The following is a 17,222-nucleotide window of genomic DNA, read 5'->3' as shown; positions in this document are numbered from 1 at the left end:
TGCAAATTCAACTTCAGCAGGAGGTAAAAAGTAGCAGTGGCTTTCGGGGACATTGACATTGGTTTTCTATGAAATGTATGTTAAACTGATAAAGCAAACTGTGGCCTCAACAGTTAACTGGGAAGTCTTGTTCTCTGGCTCAACTGCTATGTGGTTGGAGTGCTTTTCAGATATCTTGCTTACTTTTTCCAGAAGCAGAGACAAAGTACTACTGTGTTGTGTTATCTATCTTTGAGCAAGGTTACCCATAACTATGTAGCAGTGATTCAGACTCATAAAAGTTGTTCTTGAAGTAAGGCTATGCTTGAACAAGAATGGAAAGAAAATTGTGCTGCCAAACACTTGTTAGAGGCAAGTGAGAATGTTGAAAATCCTTCTGAATCTCTTCCATTTGAAAACTGTTAAAATACTTATACCTCACCCTTCCTGTGCTCAAGGCCGCTTGCAATAAAAATGTGGGTAGCTACTCCACATGTATAAATATCATGCATGTTTCAGAATTGCGCAACTGGACTGTTCATAGGAGTGAATTAGGAATTAGGAAAAATGCAGATTTTCTTTGTCTATAAGTTCTCTGTAATGATGGATCTATGATAGGTCATTCACTCACATAAGCCATATTTTGATGCTGCAGTCATTGGGATGGGTGTTCATGTATAAACCAGGTATGTGTCATTCTGTCAGCATATCTGATATTTTAATTCTCCCCCCCTTTTTTTATTAGATAGCCACAATTCCCTGGGAAATAAGAACACTGTACTCAACAGTTTCTGAAGATGCAGAGCAAAAAGCAGAACATTTATTTGTTAAAGAGGTAAATTGACATTGTTTGATCTTCTCAACCTTAAATGTATAGAACTGTTGCAGTGGATTTTTGTTTTTAAAAGGTTAAACAATACTGTAGCCTTCAAAAGCATGAACAATGGCATTTTGGCCATTGAAAGAAAGAGAATTATTTGGGCAGGGGGGAATAAAGTTCAGAATGCTCTCCTTTCTAAGGTTCATTTTCCAGGCTATGTTGGCAGTTCAGATATTTCAGATATTTCAGATAAATTTCAGATATTTAAGCTGTGCTTTGGATGTTCTTTGGGGATAGATGTATTGACTAATCAACCTAGAAATGTTCCCAGTTTAAAACGTTGTACCCTTTAAAAGTAAAGATTGGTTGTGCACATCACAGTGGGACCTTAGCTCAGCTTAGATGTATGACACACACATTCTGCATTGTCAGTTGATATCATATACACTGGGCAATGTTCACGTCCATAAAAAAGGCACATAGATTCCAGACAGGCTGCAGGTTCTGTGTGCTATTTGTATAAAATGGCACTCATGTGGTTTGGTGATTTTCAGCAGCATATTATGTGGATTGGGACCCATCAACTTTGATTTGTCTGGGCCTAGGTAACAAATTAACTTGCCCAGGGAGATCATCCAAAATGAAAAGAATACAACAATGATCAAAATGGACTAGTGCCACTTAATGCAACTGTTTTCTGGCCCCATGTGCTGTGACTTCCTAGTGGCATTACTCTTTGCCTAAGTGAAGTACAAATTGGAATGTTGGACTCCTGAAAGGTTCTGTATACTTTATAGCTTCTAAGCTCCATTTCATGGCAAAATGCATTAAAGCAGCCTCCCCCAACCTGATGCCCTCCAGATGTGTTGGACCAAAACCTCCATCATCCTCACTCAGCATGGCCATTGTCCATGGTGGCTGTGGATGATAGGAAGTATAGTCCCACACATCTAGAAGTCACCAGGTTGGCAAAGGCTGCACTAAAGGCTTGAAAGCCATAAAAGTTAAGGGCAGTATCCAGCCGTGTCATTCCATTAGCTCAAATGATGTTGGGTTGCACAGTGGGTTGCACAAGCATAATGTACAACTGCTTGTGCAAACGTAACTTTAGTTGTTGCGCAGCCACTTGCTCAAGCCTAATGTGCAATTACCCTGGCCCTCTTTGTTTTGTTACTACTATTTATACTGAACTTTAAATTTCCAAGGTGCTTTCAGCGTCACAACACAATTACCAGTCTGGTTCCAGACAAGGCGTGGGGCATTCCAGAGAGCTTGATGCAGATGGCTAGTTACCTCTTCACTATGTGGGCTTCCTGTACCAAGTTCCCCAATGCAGTCTTCACTTCCTGTTCTAATACTGCTCACAACAAAGCTCTGTCTTGAAGATGAGAGTGGCTTTTTCACAGAGAAACTCCTAATTTCAAGCTTACTAAGTCCTGCTGTGATACAAACACAGATGTGCTCTACCAAGGGTGCAGGAGAACAACATAGTATTTCTTCAGTACAGAAAATGATCAAATTTATAACTGAGTAATTACATCAATTGAAACTACTCAAAATATACATTTAACCACTTATGGTTAAATTAATGCTTTTATTATCTATTGAAAATAAGGAGTGGCCTACCAATGGGGATAGTTAATTGTTTCAGTTCTACAAAAAAAAATTAAACATATTGCTCTGTTTTTATTCTTCTGTAACATTCTCCTCCATCGCCACCCAGCTGATGAGACCATAGGCCTTTTGAGCTAGGTGTCTCTGTTCAATTTTTGCTTTCTTTTTAATATAGTGATGCTGATGAAGCGCACAAGTGATGGCTTGTGATCTGAATTTTCACTGCTTGTGATATTCATTTGTATTACTAGTTGGGTACTCTTACCCTGAAATGGGTACTCCATTCCTAATTGATAATGAGACATATTTTTAACCTGATGTCTTACTTTTGTACCTGCCTAGTCAGCGCTGCATCAGACCAGGCTGAGAAAGCTGATACTGCTCCTGGCACATGCTCAGAACCTGTTTGCATTAACTGTTTACCCAGACATAGTTTTCCTTCCTAACAAGTTGCATTTTAACCCAGTCATAGTATCCCCATAGTGGGGTACACAGAACTCCCTCCATGCACTGAATGAATGCATGGAGGGGGCTATGAGGTCATGGGACCTAGCCCCTGCCCCCTGCCATCACCGTGCACCACTGCCATGCTTCCCCGATGAATGACCTTTTTACATTTTGACATTCATTGGAAAGAGTTTTCTGCACATTCAGCTAATGCATGGAGAGATTCCTCATGTATAGGAGCTCTTCACATGTAGATCTATATGTGTGGTGAGCTTTTTCCGACAAACATCAGTCATTTGTTGGAGGCGTGGGGGTGTTGCACAGTAATGGCAGTGGGTGGGTTTACAGGTGGCCTCTGTGATCCCTTCCACATTTCATTCTGTGTACCCCCACTCAAGGCAGCGGAAAATGGCTTCCCAGTCCCAATGGAAATCCTGCCACACATCCCCACCATTACTACTTTTACCAGGAACTCACACAGTCACTTTAGAGCATTAGGCTCCACTTCCACATGTGAGGGAGACTGGGGTGGGAGTGGAGGATACATGTTTCTGGAATAGAGGAGTAGCCTCCACCATCTACTGGGTGAGACAGCCGCCACTGCTGACGACACCGGTGCTCCTTCTCCACATCTCATCAGCGAATCACAAGCCAGGGCACAATCAGCAGGGGCTTAGGCAATCAGTTGCTCCCTGCTTGCTCCTTCACTACAAGCAAGAATGCACACACACACACGCACACACACACGTGCACACACACACACACACACACTAACACACAATTAAGATGATTTACAACTCTTGGGGGGAAACACTCTTTCCTCTCCCTAATTGTTTGCAGATGAAACTTGTAGTTAGTGGCACAAATATGATATGAGTGGAAAGGGGTTCACACACCACTTCTTGTATATAGCTGTGGAGACTGTTAATAGCTATTTTCCTGACTTAGCATAGACTCACTCTGACAAAGTATCCTCTTTCCAGTTGTGATCTTCAGAGAAAGAGAGGTGGGGGGCTTGAAATCTAATACTCAACACAGTAGCAAGGCCAGCACTGGCTTTATTAACTTTATTGGAAAGGGAATGAATTTCAGACTGGAACATGACATATTTGTAACTGGAAATTATTGCAAACTGGCAAGATGTAGCTCAAGCCGAACCCTTCCATGGAGCCAAAAGAAGTGTGAGAGCCACTGCGCAATGGTAAATGCAGGGAGATGGAATTGTGTTTTCAGTGGGAATTTGGCTGACGGAACTGCATCAGGATAAAACCTCTAAACTGTTTTTACCCTTAAATAGTAAAGCATATGTTCCACTTTCCATATCCAAGTCTAAATATAGTAAGTGAAAGAAGACCTCAGCACAAAGTATTTAGTAGCACCCAGGCTTTTCTTTCTTCTGCTGAGGCTGTAAGGCTGTAAGTACCAAGGTTCAAAATGAGGATATTCTTTATATCATCAGCAGTAATAAGGGTCACTCAAATATGCAAGAATTCCATTATTCCATCTCCATCTAAATCTGTGGCCAGGAATTCTGTTACTCCATCTCCACCTATACCTGTGGCCAGACATATCATATAGGATAAACCACATTAGGGGCTTTTCTACACAAGGCATTCCATGTGTGCACATAATTCCCTACTCACGGTTGTTTGCAGGTTATTTAGACGACAACATAGCCCTCCAGTTTCACTTCTGTGTCTAACGAGCACTTTTAGTGAGTTTTTTAGAGCAGGGAAAATGCAGCATTTAATTGTGAAAGTGAAAGAAACCGCTTTTTCTACTTCTGTATTTACACCATTCTGCTATACCACAGTGCCACCTGGAGTTTATGTACTGGAAAAGCAGGAAAGGAAACACTCTTCATATAGTGCTCGGATCTCAATTCTGGGATGACACCGAAAGTGACTAACAGTTAATCAGCAGACTAACAGCTGATTAACTGCCTCGTGTAGAAAAGCTCTAAGTTGCTTTCCCCCCACCCTTTCTTTCCTACACCCATTGTCTTTTCTTTTTCAGAAATCTTTCTCTGCTTGTGATTGTCCCATTATTTCCCATGTCCTCACATTTACCAAGGTGGGCAGTTCATCATGAGATGTCTGAAGAAAGGTGTCAGGGTTCCCCTTCTTTGAGCTCAAATTCTTTTGCATGGGGCTCAGCAGGACTCATGGGCCTCCCTACACCAGTTACTGCATTGTGTGATCCGGAGTTTTTTCCCCATTGCAAATTGGCCTTTTTGCATTGCTCAATCAGGCAGTTTTGCTCATAGACAGGTACTGGCTCATCTTACTAGCCCATCTGTTCCCTAATCTGCAGATCCGAAAATAAAACACACCCCCTTTGTCAGCTCTATTGGTAAAACCCCAAACTTTTTGGAGTGCCAAATTTCACCGGTGTTAGAATCTCATGGCTGCCACCATATCAAAAGGTTTAACAAGATCCTGGACAGTTTCAAGAGCTGGATTCTTCCCCACCCCTCACCCCCGAATTCCAAGCAGTATGAGGTTGTAAGGGTGAAGGTATGGAAGAAGTGCTGTAGAATTTACTAATCATATCAGCAAACCAGTATGAAATGATTGCTTCAGAAAAACATGCCCAAATTTCCCACCATCTGACAGGCAAATAAAGGTAGTACTTCTGTGTCTTTTCGTTATGAGTTGTTCAGTGCCTTATACTCCAGACCACTTTGAATGACTTAGAGAAGTGACATGACACCCATGCTTCCAGTTCTAGTTGGGGAGAAATGCAGTTAATACCAACAGGGAAGTCCCCCCACTAGGAGCATCTCATATGCTCCTCCCACCCTTTGGTCAAGAACCAAAATTAAAGGAAGAAGATATGCAATTCACTTCTCCTAAGAATGTAAGAGGAGCTATGCTGAATCAGACCAAAAGCCTATCTAGTCCAGCATTCAGTTCCCACAGTGGACAACCGGCTGCCTGTGAGAAGCCCACAATTAGGACATGTGTGCAATAGCAACCCCACCATCACACACGCACACACACACTCATGTTCCCCAGCAACTGGTGTACAGAGATATACTGCCTCCATTACTGGAGGTAATATATAGCCATCATGACTAGTAGCTATTGACAGCCTTATCCTCCATGAGTTTGTCTTAAGACCTTTTTAAAGCCATCCAAATTGGTGGCCGTTGCATTGCTACATCTTGTGGTAGCGAATTAACCATGTGCTGTCTGTAGAAGTACTTCCTTTTGTCCACCACCATTTAGCTTCATGGAATGACCCCAGGTTCTAGCATTATGGAAGAGGGAGAAAAACTTCTACCTATCCACCTTATCTACACCATGCATAACTTTATACACCTCTATCATGTCTCCTCATACTCACCTTTTTTCTAAGCTAAACATTCCCAGTTATTGTAACCTTTCCTCATAGGGGAGTTGTTCAGCCCCTTGATCATTTTGTTTGCCTTTTTCTGGACCTTTTCCAACTCTACAATATCCTTTTTTAGGTGTGGTGACCAGAGCTGTACACAATATTCCACGTGTGGTTGCACCATAGATTTGTGTAAGGGCAGTATGATGATTATTTTATTTAATAGATTTATACACCACTGTCCACATTTAAAAATATAAGTGCTATTAGCATATTCTTTTCTGGAACGTTTGAATCAGCTTACACACATTTGTTTTCCATATTTAACTATGGAACCCAGTTGCATGTGGAATTTGGAGGATTGTGTATTTCCCCACCTCCTGAATTAAAATTGGGGCATACTTCAGTATTGCTCCCAAAGATTTACATTTAGAGTGTGAAAAATAACTACATTGTTCTTGTTAATCCAAATGACAGCTTCTGAAGTTATTCCAGCAACTGCGTAAATGTGAACATGCTGTAGTGGAATGGGTCATCTATGTAACCAGCTCACAGATTATGTTAGCAGGACTGAGGTTCTGGAATTATCTAATCTCAGATTATGTGGAGATACAGGGCAGTATCCAAGTTGACACTAATGCTAATGTAAATTATGTTGTGCTGGTGTAAGTGACCTCTAGTGCAATGCCAGTAGCTTTAGCAGGTGCTATCAAAACCCAACATGCCAGCCAACGCTATTGGCATTGTGCTAGAGGTCACTTATGTTAGCACGAGTGTTGACTTGGACATTCCCCACAGTTTATATACATCCATAATTATATATATATATATATATATACACACACACACACACACACACACACACATTCTCCTGTGAATGTAGAATAGTGTATAGTAACTGGCTTTATATCTAAGCCTCCATTCACCATCATTAATATTTACTGAACACATGAATTTGGAATATGAAAATGAAATATCACTCCAGAAAAATATTTGGAGAGCCATATAACTTACCTGTTTGCTACTTGTAGCCAATGAAATCACTATAAGTCTTTCAGAAGAGCAAGGGAAGTCAAGCTTGACATCATAGCAACAATCCCATTTTCATAACTGTATTATAACTGGTCATCTATAATAGTTTGGTATCAAGTTACCTGTAATCCCTACTTTTAAATGGCTTTGTAAAGTTGCTTCTATTATTTAAGGCCTGGTGCCTTCATTCTGGAATTTCAGCACTGTATAAAATCTGCACATGGTGCATTATATTAAGCTGCGGGAGAACCTGAAGAGTAAGTTACAACCATTAGCTATAAGCTATAATGGAAGGCAGAACCCAAGTGGAGCTCCACTGCTTGCCTGGAATGTTATTTGGTTCTGCTTCACTTAATTTGTTTGCACAAATTTTACTGTGCGGTGTAGGTCAAAAGCGCACCGTTGCTTTCCTCCCAAATTGACATGATTCATTAATTGCATTAGTCCTAGTTAGACCAAGCATGACATGCTGTGGGTATGTTGAAGGAAAGTGTTTGGAAATGGGCAGCATGCAGCGCTTGTTGGGCAGAGCACAGGAAGAGAGAAGACCCATGCAATAGCTCACTCATCTTGGTTACATGTTATTATTGTGTTATTATTTTCCATGCCATTTACTTGGGTCAAATCGGCCACTGTAATACCCACTTTCTCTCGTATATTTGAAAGAAAGATAACCATATATGAACTGAGGTCTGAGTTTAATCAAGGACTGTTATCAGCTTTAATGAGCAGGATCTTAATAGATCCCTTTTCTTCTCCCAGTCTTCTTTCCTGGCTGGCTGATTTTTTCCATAGTAATATTGGGAGGGGGGTGTCATAACACCCTCCTGCCCTTTGACCTCTGAGTCTAGCATAATGACTGGGATGAATTCCACTGTGCACCTTTAACAATGCCCATAGGAGGGCCAAGCAATATGAGAAAATGGTCTTTTCTCCATTTCTAGGATTTGTAATGTTCTGCCTAGTTTATAGATGGGTTGACTGGCAGAACAAAGCTTCCTGGAACATTTTGTGCACTCCTTCAGGGCCCCCTTTAGCATGTGCACATCCATGGCAGAATGCTGTCCAACATCTATACAATTCTTTCTATAACTTGCTTTGTAAGTTTCAGCCAATTGCTTTATATGATTTGTATGTGCTTTTTGTTCTTTTTACATTAGATGTATTGACCCTCTATGAATACAACCCTTTCTGTTAATCTGTAGGTCAAGAAACTGTTATTAGTTGTACCTGTCAACTCTGCATCTATTTAAAAATGCACAAGTGGGTAGCACATACCATTGAGAATTGACTCTCTGTTAGCCCCCCACCCCCATGTATGTGTAACCACTACATTCTTTCACATGCAATGACTAGTAATAGATATTACAGATGATGACAAAGAAAAGGCAGAAGTGCTCAATTCCTGCTTTGGCTCAGTCTTCTCCTAAAAGAGGGTCTATGAGCCCTCTGGCAAAGGCGAAGTATAGGCCAAAGAGGCAGGATTGCAGCTTGAGATCGATAGGCATATGGTCAAGGAGCACCTAATTACTTTGAATGTGTTCAAATCTCCAGGGCCAGATGAACTGCATCCTAGAGTAATAAAGGAACTGGCAGAAGAACTCTCAGAACCACTGTCTATTCTCTTTGAGAAATCATGGAGGACGGGGGAAGTGCTAGATGATTGGAGGAGGGCTAATGTTGTCCCTATCTTCAGAAAGGGTAAAAAGAAGGAACCTGGGAACTACAGACCAGTCAGTCTGATATCAATCCCTGGGAAAATTCTGGAACAGATGATAAAGCAATCCATCTGTAAGCACCTTGAAAACAATGCAGTGATTACTCGAAGCCAACATGGATTTATCAAGAACAAATCCTTCCAGATGAATCTGATCTCATTTTTTGATCAGGTTACCTCCCTTGTGGACTGTGGGAATGCTGTGGACATCATATACCTCGACTTCAGCAAAGCTTTCAGCAAAGTGCCCCATGATATCCTGATGAGGAAACTAGCTCAAAGTGGGCTAGATTAAACAACGATCCGGTGGATCCACAGTTGGCTACAGAATCGGACTCAAAGAGTGCTTATCAATGGGATCTTCTCAAACTGGGGAGAGGTGACAAGTGGGGTACCACAGGGCTCAATCCTGGGCCCAGTGCTCTTCAACATTTTTATTAATGACTTGGAGGAGGAGGTGCAGGGAATGCTGATCAAATTTGCAGATGACACAAAATTGAGTGGGATAGCTAATACTTTGGAAGACAGAAACAAAATTCAAAGTGATCTTGATAGACTGGAGCACTGGGCTGAAAACAACAGAATGAATTTAATAGGGATAAATGCCAAGTTCTGCAGCTAGGAAAAAGAAACCAAATGCACAGTTACAAGATGGGGGATACGTGGCTCAACAACACTACAAGCGAGAAGGATCTTGGAATTGTTGTCAATCACAAGCTGAATATGAGTTAACAATGTGATGTGGCTGCAAAAAAGGCCAATGCTATCTTGGGCTGCCATCATAGAAGCATAGCTTCCAAATCTCGGGAAGTACTATTCCCTTTCTATTCAGCACTGGTGAGGCCTCATCTGGAGTACTGTGTCCAGTTGTGGGCACTGCACTTTAAAAAGGATGCAGACAAACTGGAGAGGGTTCAAAGGAGGGCAACAAAGATGATCAGGGGACTGGAAACAAGGCTCTTTGAAGACAGACTGAAAGAACTGGGCATGTTTAGCCTTGAGAAGAGAAGACTGAGGGGAGATATGATAGCACTCTTCAAGTACTTGAAAGGTTGTCACAGAGATGAAGGCCTGTGGATCTCAGGATCTTGTCTCGATCATTCCAGAGTGCAGGACACGGAATAATGGGCTCAAGTTACAGGAAGCCAGCTTCTGGCTGAACATCAGGAAAAACGTCCTGACCATTAGAGCAATACAACAATGGAACCAATGACCTAGGGAGGTGGTGGGCTCTCCCACACTGGAGGCATTTAAGATGAGGTTGGACAGCCATCTGTCAGAGATGCTTTGACTTGGATTCCTGCACTGAGCAGGGGGTTGGACTCGACAGTCTTATAGGCCCCTTCCAACCCTACTATTCTATGATTCTATATACCAAAGGAAAAGAAAAAAAACCTGGCCTTTTCTTTAGGAATGTACTTTTTGTCCATGTGCTATGAAGAGAATGAATGAAGTGTGAGATCTGGTCTGTCCCTGATCCAGCTCACTGAATGAGCTTTTTCACTGGCTCGCATAGTAGTGTATACACATTTCTACTAATCAAATATACATTTACCATGGGCCAGATGTTCACTAGTCTTACTTCAGAAAAACCTAAACCACAGAAAGGGACGGATCCTATTGCATCTCATTGCAGAACTCACATTACCTTCATTGGTGCAGATACCAAGTATATAGACAGGGATCATGGGTCGTTTTGCCTGACTAGCCTCAATAAGCTTCCAATTCCGACCGAGACTCTTATGCTGTAAAAGCGGCTGGGCCAAACCTAGATACCAACAAATACTTCAATTGCAAGTATGCATAGTTGGCAAGTCATATTTGGCACTCAGGATAGAAAATAACAAAAGCTCATCATTAACATCCACCAGTTGATCCAAAGTAAAAATTGCCTTATCTGTTCATGTCCATGACAAAAACATTTTCTTTCCAATATTTAGATCTGGATTGCCCCATAATGTCAATTTAGCATGAGAAAATGGATCAAAGTGTAATTGATGTGACATTATATGCCACACATCTTTAACTGTAGAAACTGTGAGAGGAACCCCGTGCTTTCCTGTATGTTTAGAATCTAATGCCATCTATTTAGAGAGAGGAACCAGACAAGAAGATTCCAAAACTAACCAAGGCTGAAGATCCGATGCAGATGAGAAAGACCAAAATTCAGTGTAAGTCAGCAAATAAGCCCAATGATGTTAAACAATATCTGGAAAACCAAACCCACTTCTTTAATTGGAAGTTGCATCCTTTTTAGAAATAATCTTGGCAGAGAGGAACTCCCCCAAAATTTATGAAACAAAGTGCTGATTTTGTGCCAAAGCTGTGAAATAGTGACTTATCCAAGGCTCTTTAATGACCTTCCACCACGCATTGAAAACGTGGTTGTTCAGGCAGGCATTTGGGGTGGGTTAGGGTATTTTTAGAAATACAATGTTTTAATGTGTAATTTTACTGTTTTAAGCTGTTTGTACTGTTGTACATCGCCCAGAGTGGCCGGGTGACTGGCCAGATGAGTGATTAAGAAATTTAATAAATAATTAAAATTTAATAAATAATTAAAATCAGTGCTTCTGTTTCTCTGGTAAGATTGGTATTCAGGTCTACCAGCTGTAAGTCCAGCACTCTTTTAACAGTACCAAACTGGCACATAAAAAAATAAAAAATGTAAATTAGGGATGGACAGACTCCCCCCAGCCTGCCTCGCATGCCGCTCGCCAGACCCCTGCCGACCACCTGACCCTGCTCACCCCATAATTGCGGCTTTATAGCCACATTTATGCAAAGCCATCTATGCGAAGTGGCAGCTCCGCCTTTTCGTACAGGGCCATTTTATGCAAATGGCGGCCATAAAGGGGCCCATTTATGCAATATTACAGGTCTATTTAGACCATTTACACCTGTAATTTTGCATAAATGGGCCCTTTTATGGCTGCCATTACATAAAATGGCCCTTTATGAAAAAGGCTGAGCCAGCATTTTGTATCTCGGCGAGGGAATGGGGATCCCTGCACTTGCCCAAGTCAGCATGTACTGAGTCAGGCAAGCATGGGGATCTGTGGACTGGCGTCTGGGGGGTTAAGCCAGCAAGATTTCCCTGGGCCTTGAGCCTCAACCTGTGACAGCCCTAATCTAAATGCATCTAAATGCATGAGTTAGCATGCCTGTGTTGAGCCATCTGGTTTTAATGATTAATTTTATAATTGTTTTTGTCATTGTTTTATTGGTTTGGTTCAGATGTCACAATAAGCCATAAATTTTTAAAATTTGGGCTTACCATTGCTTACCAAACAATTGTACTTTCTTGGCTCCTGCCGGTGGGAGTGGCTGAACAAACCGGAATCCCTGATTTGTTTAGTGTGCTGTCCGAACTGGGAACTCTGGGTTGACTCTCCCCCAACAAGCCAGAGTCATAAGCCAAGAATAAACCCTGGTTTATGACCAGGGCTTTTTGGGAAACAGTCCCTCATTTGTATAGCTGCTCCTGCTGGCAGGCGGAGCCAAGTGGAAGCTGTTGAGCCACATGCACTAGCATGCTGGCCTATTCACAGTAAGGCAGCATTTGAAAATATTCTGGCTTACCGTGATGTCCGAAGGTGGCCAACTGGGTTTGGTGGTTTTACACTTGGTTGTATGCCGTCTTTTGTAGATTTACAGCAGCCTTCCCCAGCCTGGCACCCTCTAGATGTGTTGGACTACAACTCCCATCATCACCAGCCAGCATTTGGCCCTGTTGGCTGGGGGTGATGGGAGTTGTAGTTTGACACATCTGAAGAGCGCCTGGCTGGGAAAGCCTGGTTTACCCTGAAGGGCAGCTTATACATCCGTTAAATCAAATACATTAACATTTCAGGTCAAACTTTTTTCCCCAGTATAAGCTGGTTGCTATTTTGGTTGAATTTATAGTCTGGAAGATAGGAGTTAACAAAGTAGGAAAAATAATATATTTTATTGCACCTACAGGTGGCTGTGGTTATAGGGAGTCTGCATGCCTTCTTGTTTACTGAGGGGCTGGGTAGACGTTTGCTTGATGAAGGGCTCTGTAAAATCTGAAATCTTGTTCTCTGGATTGTTTTAAAGGTGTGTTTGTTTTGTTCTGTTTTGTTTTTAAACTGGTTTGTTTCTATGAGTCTGTTTCTTAAATTGTATATTGCCTTGGGGGCCCTTTTGGGTAGAATGGTGATTCATGAATATTTTAATAAATACATAAATAATAAATGCGTTGCATTTTCTAGAACAGAAGACTGATAGTACTGTGAACTGAATTGTATGGCTTGGCCTGGACTCCATGATTGCTCTTTTTAATTAGGATTGTGATTTTGGGTCAATGAGACTCACTGTTTTAAGAGCTCTTTTTGAGGTCCCTTACAACAGAACAAAAGTATGATTTAATTTGAATAACAACCTGTGTGGCCAATTTTTAAAAAATGTACAATTTCCTACTTCTTGTCTATTGCTATGTCCTTTTGACAGAGACACAAGAGCCAAGAATGGTGAAATACAGTACATAAATCAACTTGCTATAGCACTATGCACATTGGTGATCAGACAGTGGTGTATTACTTTTAATATACCACATGATTGTGTATTTAATATTATGTAAATATTAATTCCTGCCACATAATTTTAACCATAATTGCCAGGATTTGGTTTAATACACTCCATTCTCATTGCCACCCAGTTATTGATGAATTATTCATGAATATTTTTATGTTTTAACCATTTTTTTCTGTCATAGAACAGAATAATTTGATAGGAACTGAATCTTGGTATGGTAACAAAGCTGGCTGTAACTATCAACACATTACATATTTAATGAAATGAATGTGCAAAATATGTGACTCAGGCATTCCACTCTTCTTGACAATGAGGACGCTTCCTTTAGGGATGTATAATGAGCAATGGGCACGTCCATTTTGAAAGATACCTCATTGTATTAAAAAGAGATTCCAAGATGAGCAACAAAGCCAACTCATCCTTTGGAAAATATGAGCTACTGGGTGATAGAGAACTGAGTAGTTCTGCTTTAGAGAAAAAAAATATGACAGTTGAGATATAACTAAATGCATTAACGGTGCAATCCACAATTTGATTAGAGTTTTGCCACGAACTTCAGTGGAATGTAGATTGTACCATAAGGAATATTAATAAAGCAGGAAGGAAATGCAGCAGGCAATGTAACAAAAATGCGGAATGTTTCCTGTCCCCAGCTTTGCTGGTGGGCAGGGTGGTGGTTTTTGCACCCAGCCCTTAGGACAGACAAGAGACTGCAAAGCTTAGGTACTAGGTGCTGGGGGGGGGGGAGCGAAACACTTCAAAGCACTTCTCTTCCTCTGTTGCCCCCTCTTCTGCCTTTTGGTTTGACCGCTGCCCATCAACCCAGTGTTTAGTGGGGATTACTTAGTGGTTGTTGGGTTTAGGGCCACCTACACATTTTTCTCCTTGCTAGTCCAAATTGACTGAGTGACTAGCAGGGCTTTTTTGCCTATGCCACACTGACCTGCTGGAGAGGCTGCTTGCACAGCAGATGTCAGAGTAGATTAGGTTGGTGGTACAGTCTGGGTTTTAAGGGAAGGATCTCAGAAGTTCACATTCACTGAGCAAGCTGCAGCATCTTTAAAGATGAAGGGAGGCTTCCTCAGAGCTGCCCAGTTTAAGGCCACAAGTCTAGAAGGGGCATGTGTTCAGGTCCTGGAGGCTGCCTGATTCACCAGAACAAAGCCATGAGGCCAGGAAGGGGGAGAGGGGAGGAGTCAGCAGTTCCCTTCCCCCCCTGTAGCACTTACACGTGAGAGCCAGTGTGGTGTAGTGGCTAGAATGTTGGACTGGAAATTGGGAGGTCTGCGTTCTAGTTTCCACTTGGCCATGGAAGCTCACTGGGTGACTTTGGGCCAGTCACAGACTCTCAGCCCAACCTACCTCACAGGGTTGTTGTGAGGATAAAATGGAGAGGAGGAGGAGGATTATGTACGCTGCCTTGGGTTCCTTAGAAGGAAAAAAGGCAGAATATAAATGAAATAAATAAACAAACAAACAAACGTGGGGCTATGAGGGGCCTTGGGTAGCTGAAAGGCTAGCCATTTGTCCGGAGCTTGAGGAGCTCACCCCTAAAGATTGGGATATTAGGAGGGAAGCTCCTCTATCACAGTCTGATCGGGAACCCACAAGTGAAGGGAGGGAGTTGTTTACTCGACCTTGGGAAAGCTGGGTGTGGCGATAGCCGACAGGAAGCTCTGGTGTGGGCTGGTCCATGAAGTCACGAAGAGTCGGAAGCGACTGAACGAATTAAAAAAAAAATTGCCCATAGCAGATTTCTTAATTGAAATGAGTTTAATAACATAGTTGCTCTTTTAACCCCAGCAAATTTGTGTCTTGTCTCTTTACTACATGTGCAATAGAAGGGCTTAGTGTTGGCAAATTTATAAGGGTGGTGAATTTAGGTTTGAGGGAAAGTAAAGGGAAGTTACATTGTGAGAGGGGTCTGCTTTTCAGAACAAGAAAACAAAACACCTCTTATATATGCTTCCCTGTACAGCAACCATTCTGCACCCCATTTACTCACACTTTGATCCTGTTGATTTCATGAGAGTTAAGCAACCATGACTGCCTGCAGGACTACAACAACTGAATGTGCCTTTGTTTATTTTACCAAGGCACAGCCCTGGAGATCCTTGTATACAGCTGCTGGCTATGTGCAAGATTATTCACTTAGGGTTGGAGATGGCTAGTGCAAGGGTGGGCAGGCTTTTAGCCCACCAAGGACTGCATGCAGTGGGGGGTTGGGGGTTGCAATTGCATGTGCACACATATGCACACTCACACACATGTACACACACTCTCTTCCTCCATCTTCATTTCAGCAAACAGGGACTCCAGAGCAATGATCTTCAATAGAATTAATCATTTGTTGGGGGGAAGAATGGGAAATGTCATTTTATTCCCCCCACACACACACACGCAAATTATTGGTGCATCAGTGATCAGTGATAACAGTACTAAGTATTTGTTGGTGACTATGGGATGCAAGACTATTGCATGTGCTAGGTGTATTTGTTCCTCACACACAACCCTTTTTCAAATGTGGGGCTGCGTCATGTGTGAACTGCATGTAAATTCTTGTTTCTGTGTGTGGATTGTCCACGCTGGATTGCATTTTCTTTCCTTACTGAATGTAACTGAAGTAATATTTCCTTATTTGTTTTAGGCATGTAAATATTACAGTTCCCAATGGCATGTTGTAGACTACAAATATGAACAGTACTCAGGAGATTTTAGACATTTACCACGGTAAGGAACTCTATGTTTTTTCCTGGTTCTCTAATATTATATATATAAAAAAAATAAAATATATGGTTGTGTGTGTGTGTGTGCAGGGTGTATGTGTGTGATCATATATCTGCATCTCGATTATGGAGTAGAATTGCCCCCACCATCTGGTACATTATCTGAGGTTATGTGAGTGTGTGGGGTGGGGGAATGTGCTTGTATGTCTGCATCTAGATTATGAAGTAGGGAACTGCCCCCAACTTCCGGTATGTTATCTGAGGGCACATTATACAAAGCATTTCCTGCTGTAGCTATCAGTCATTTCAGGTACCATAAATTCATGTCAGTTCAATTAATCTCCAATGGAATGAATGGTGGTTGAGAAATAGCCATGCTTGATGGATTGTTAGGCTTTTTCACTCCTGAAAAAGCCTAACCTGGACCCAGAGGATGTTAACAATTATAGGCCAGTGGCCAACATCCCCTTCCTGGGCAAGGTGCTTGAGCGGGTGGTTGTAGGACAGCTCCAGGCACTCTTGAATGAAACGGATTATCTAGATCCATTTCAATCGGGCTTCAGGCCTGGTATTGGAACAGAAACTGCCTTGGTCGCCCTGTGGGATGACCTCTGCCGGGAGAGGGACAGGGGGAGTGCGACCCTGTTGATTCTCCTGGACCTCTCAGCGGCTTTCGATACCATCGACCATGGTATCCTTCTGGATAGGTTGTCTGGGTTGGGAGTTGGAGGCACTGCACTACAGTGGTTCTGCTCCTACTTGGATGGAAGATTCCAGAAGGTGGTGCTGGGGGATTATTGCTCTGTGCCATGGCAATTGTGCCATGGGGTTCCACAGGGCTCTATTCTATCCCCCATGCTGTTTAACATCTACATGAAACCGCTGGGGGAGGTTATCCGGAGGTGTGGGCTGAGGTGCCATCAATATGCGGATGACACCCAGCTCTACCTCTCTTTCTCATCAAAACCAGGTGAGGCAGTGGCTGTTCTGAACC

At 42.2% G+C, this 17,222-nt stretch overlaps 1 protein-coding gene across 5 annotated transcripts in view; it reads left to right on the top strand.

Moving 5' to 3' along the window:
* The window catches only part of DOCK10 (dedicator of cytokinesis 10), a 293,838-nt gene that overhangs the window by 145,180 nt on the left and 131,436 nt on the right, over positions 1-17,222 (top strand). For all 5 annotated transcript variants that reach the window (XM_084847134.1, XM_084847133.1, XM_084847130.1 and 2 more), the window contains exons 3-4: positions 725-814; positions 16,150-16,232. In XM_084847134.1, coding sequence (XP_084703260.1) covers positions 725-814; positions 16,150-16,232 — 173 coding nt within the window. The remainder of the gene's footprint in view (positions 1-724; positions 815-16,149; positions 16,233-17,222) is intronic.

Source organism: Heloderma suspectum, chromosome 3 (assembly GCF_057233095.1).
Source record: "Heloderma suspectum isolate Gila_16-S chromosome 3, 16-S_ref, whole genome shotgun sequence".
In the NCBI taxonomy this organism is placed as follows: Eukaryota; Metazoa; Chordata; class Lepidosauria; order Squamata; family Helodermatidae; genus Heloderma; species Heloderma suspectum.
This window is presented reverse-complemented; position numbering and strand designations above follow the sequence as displayed.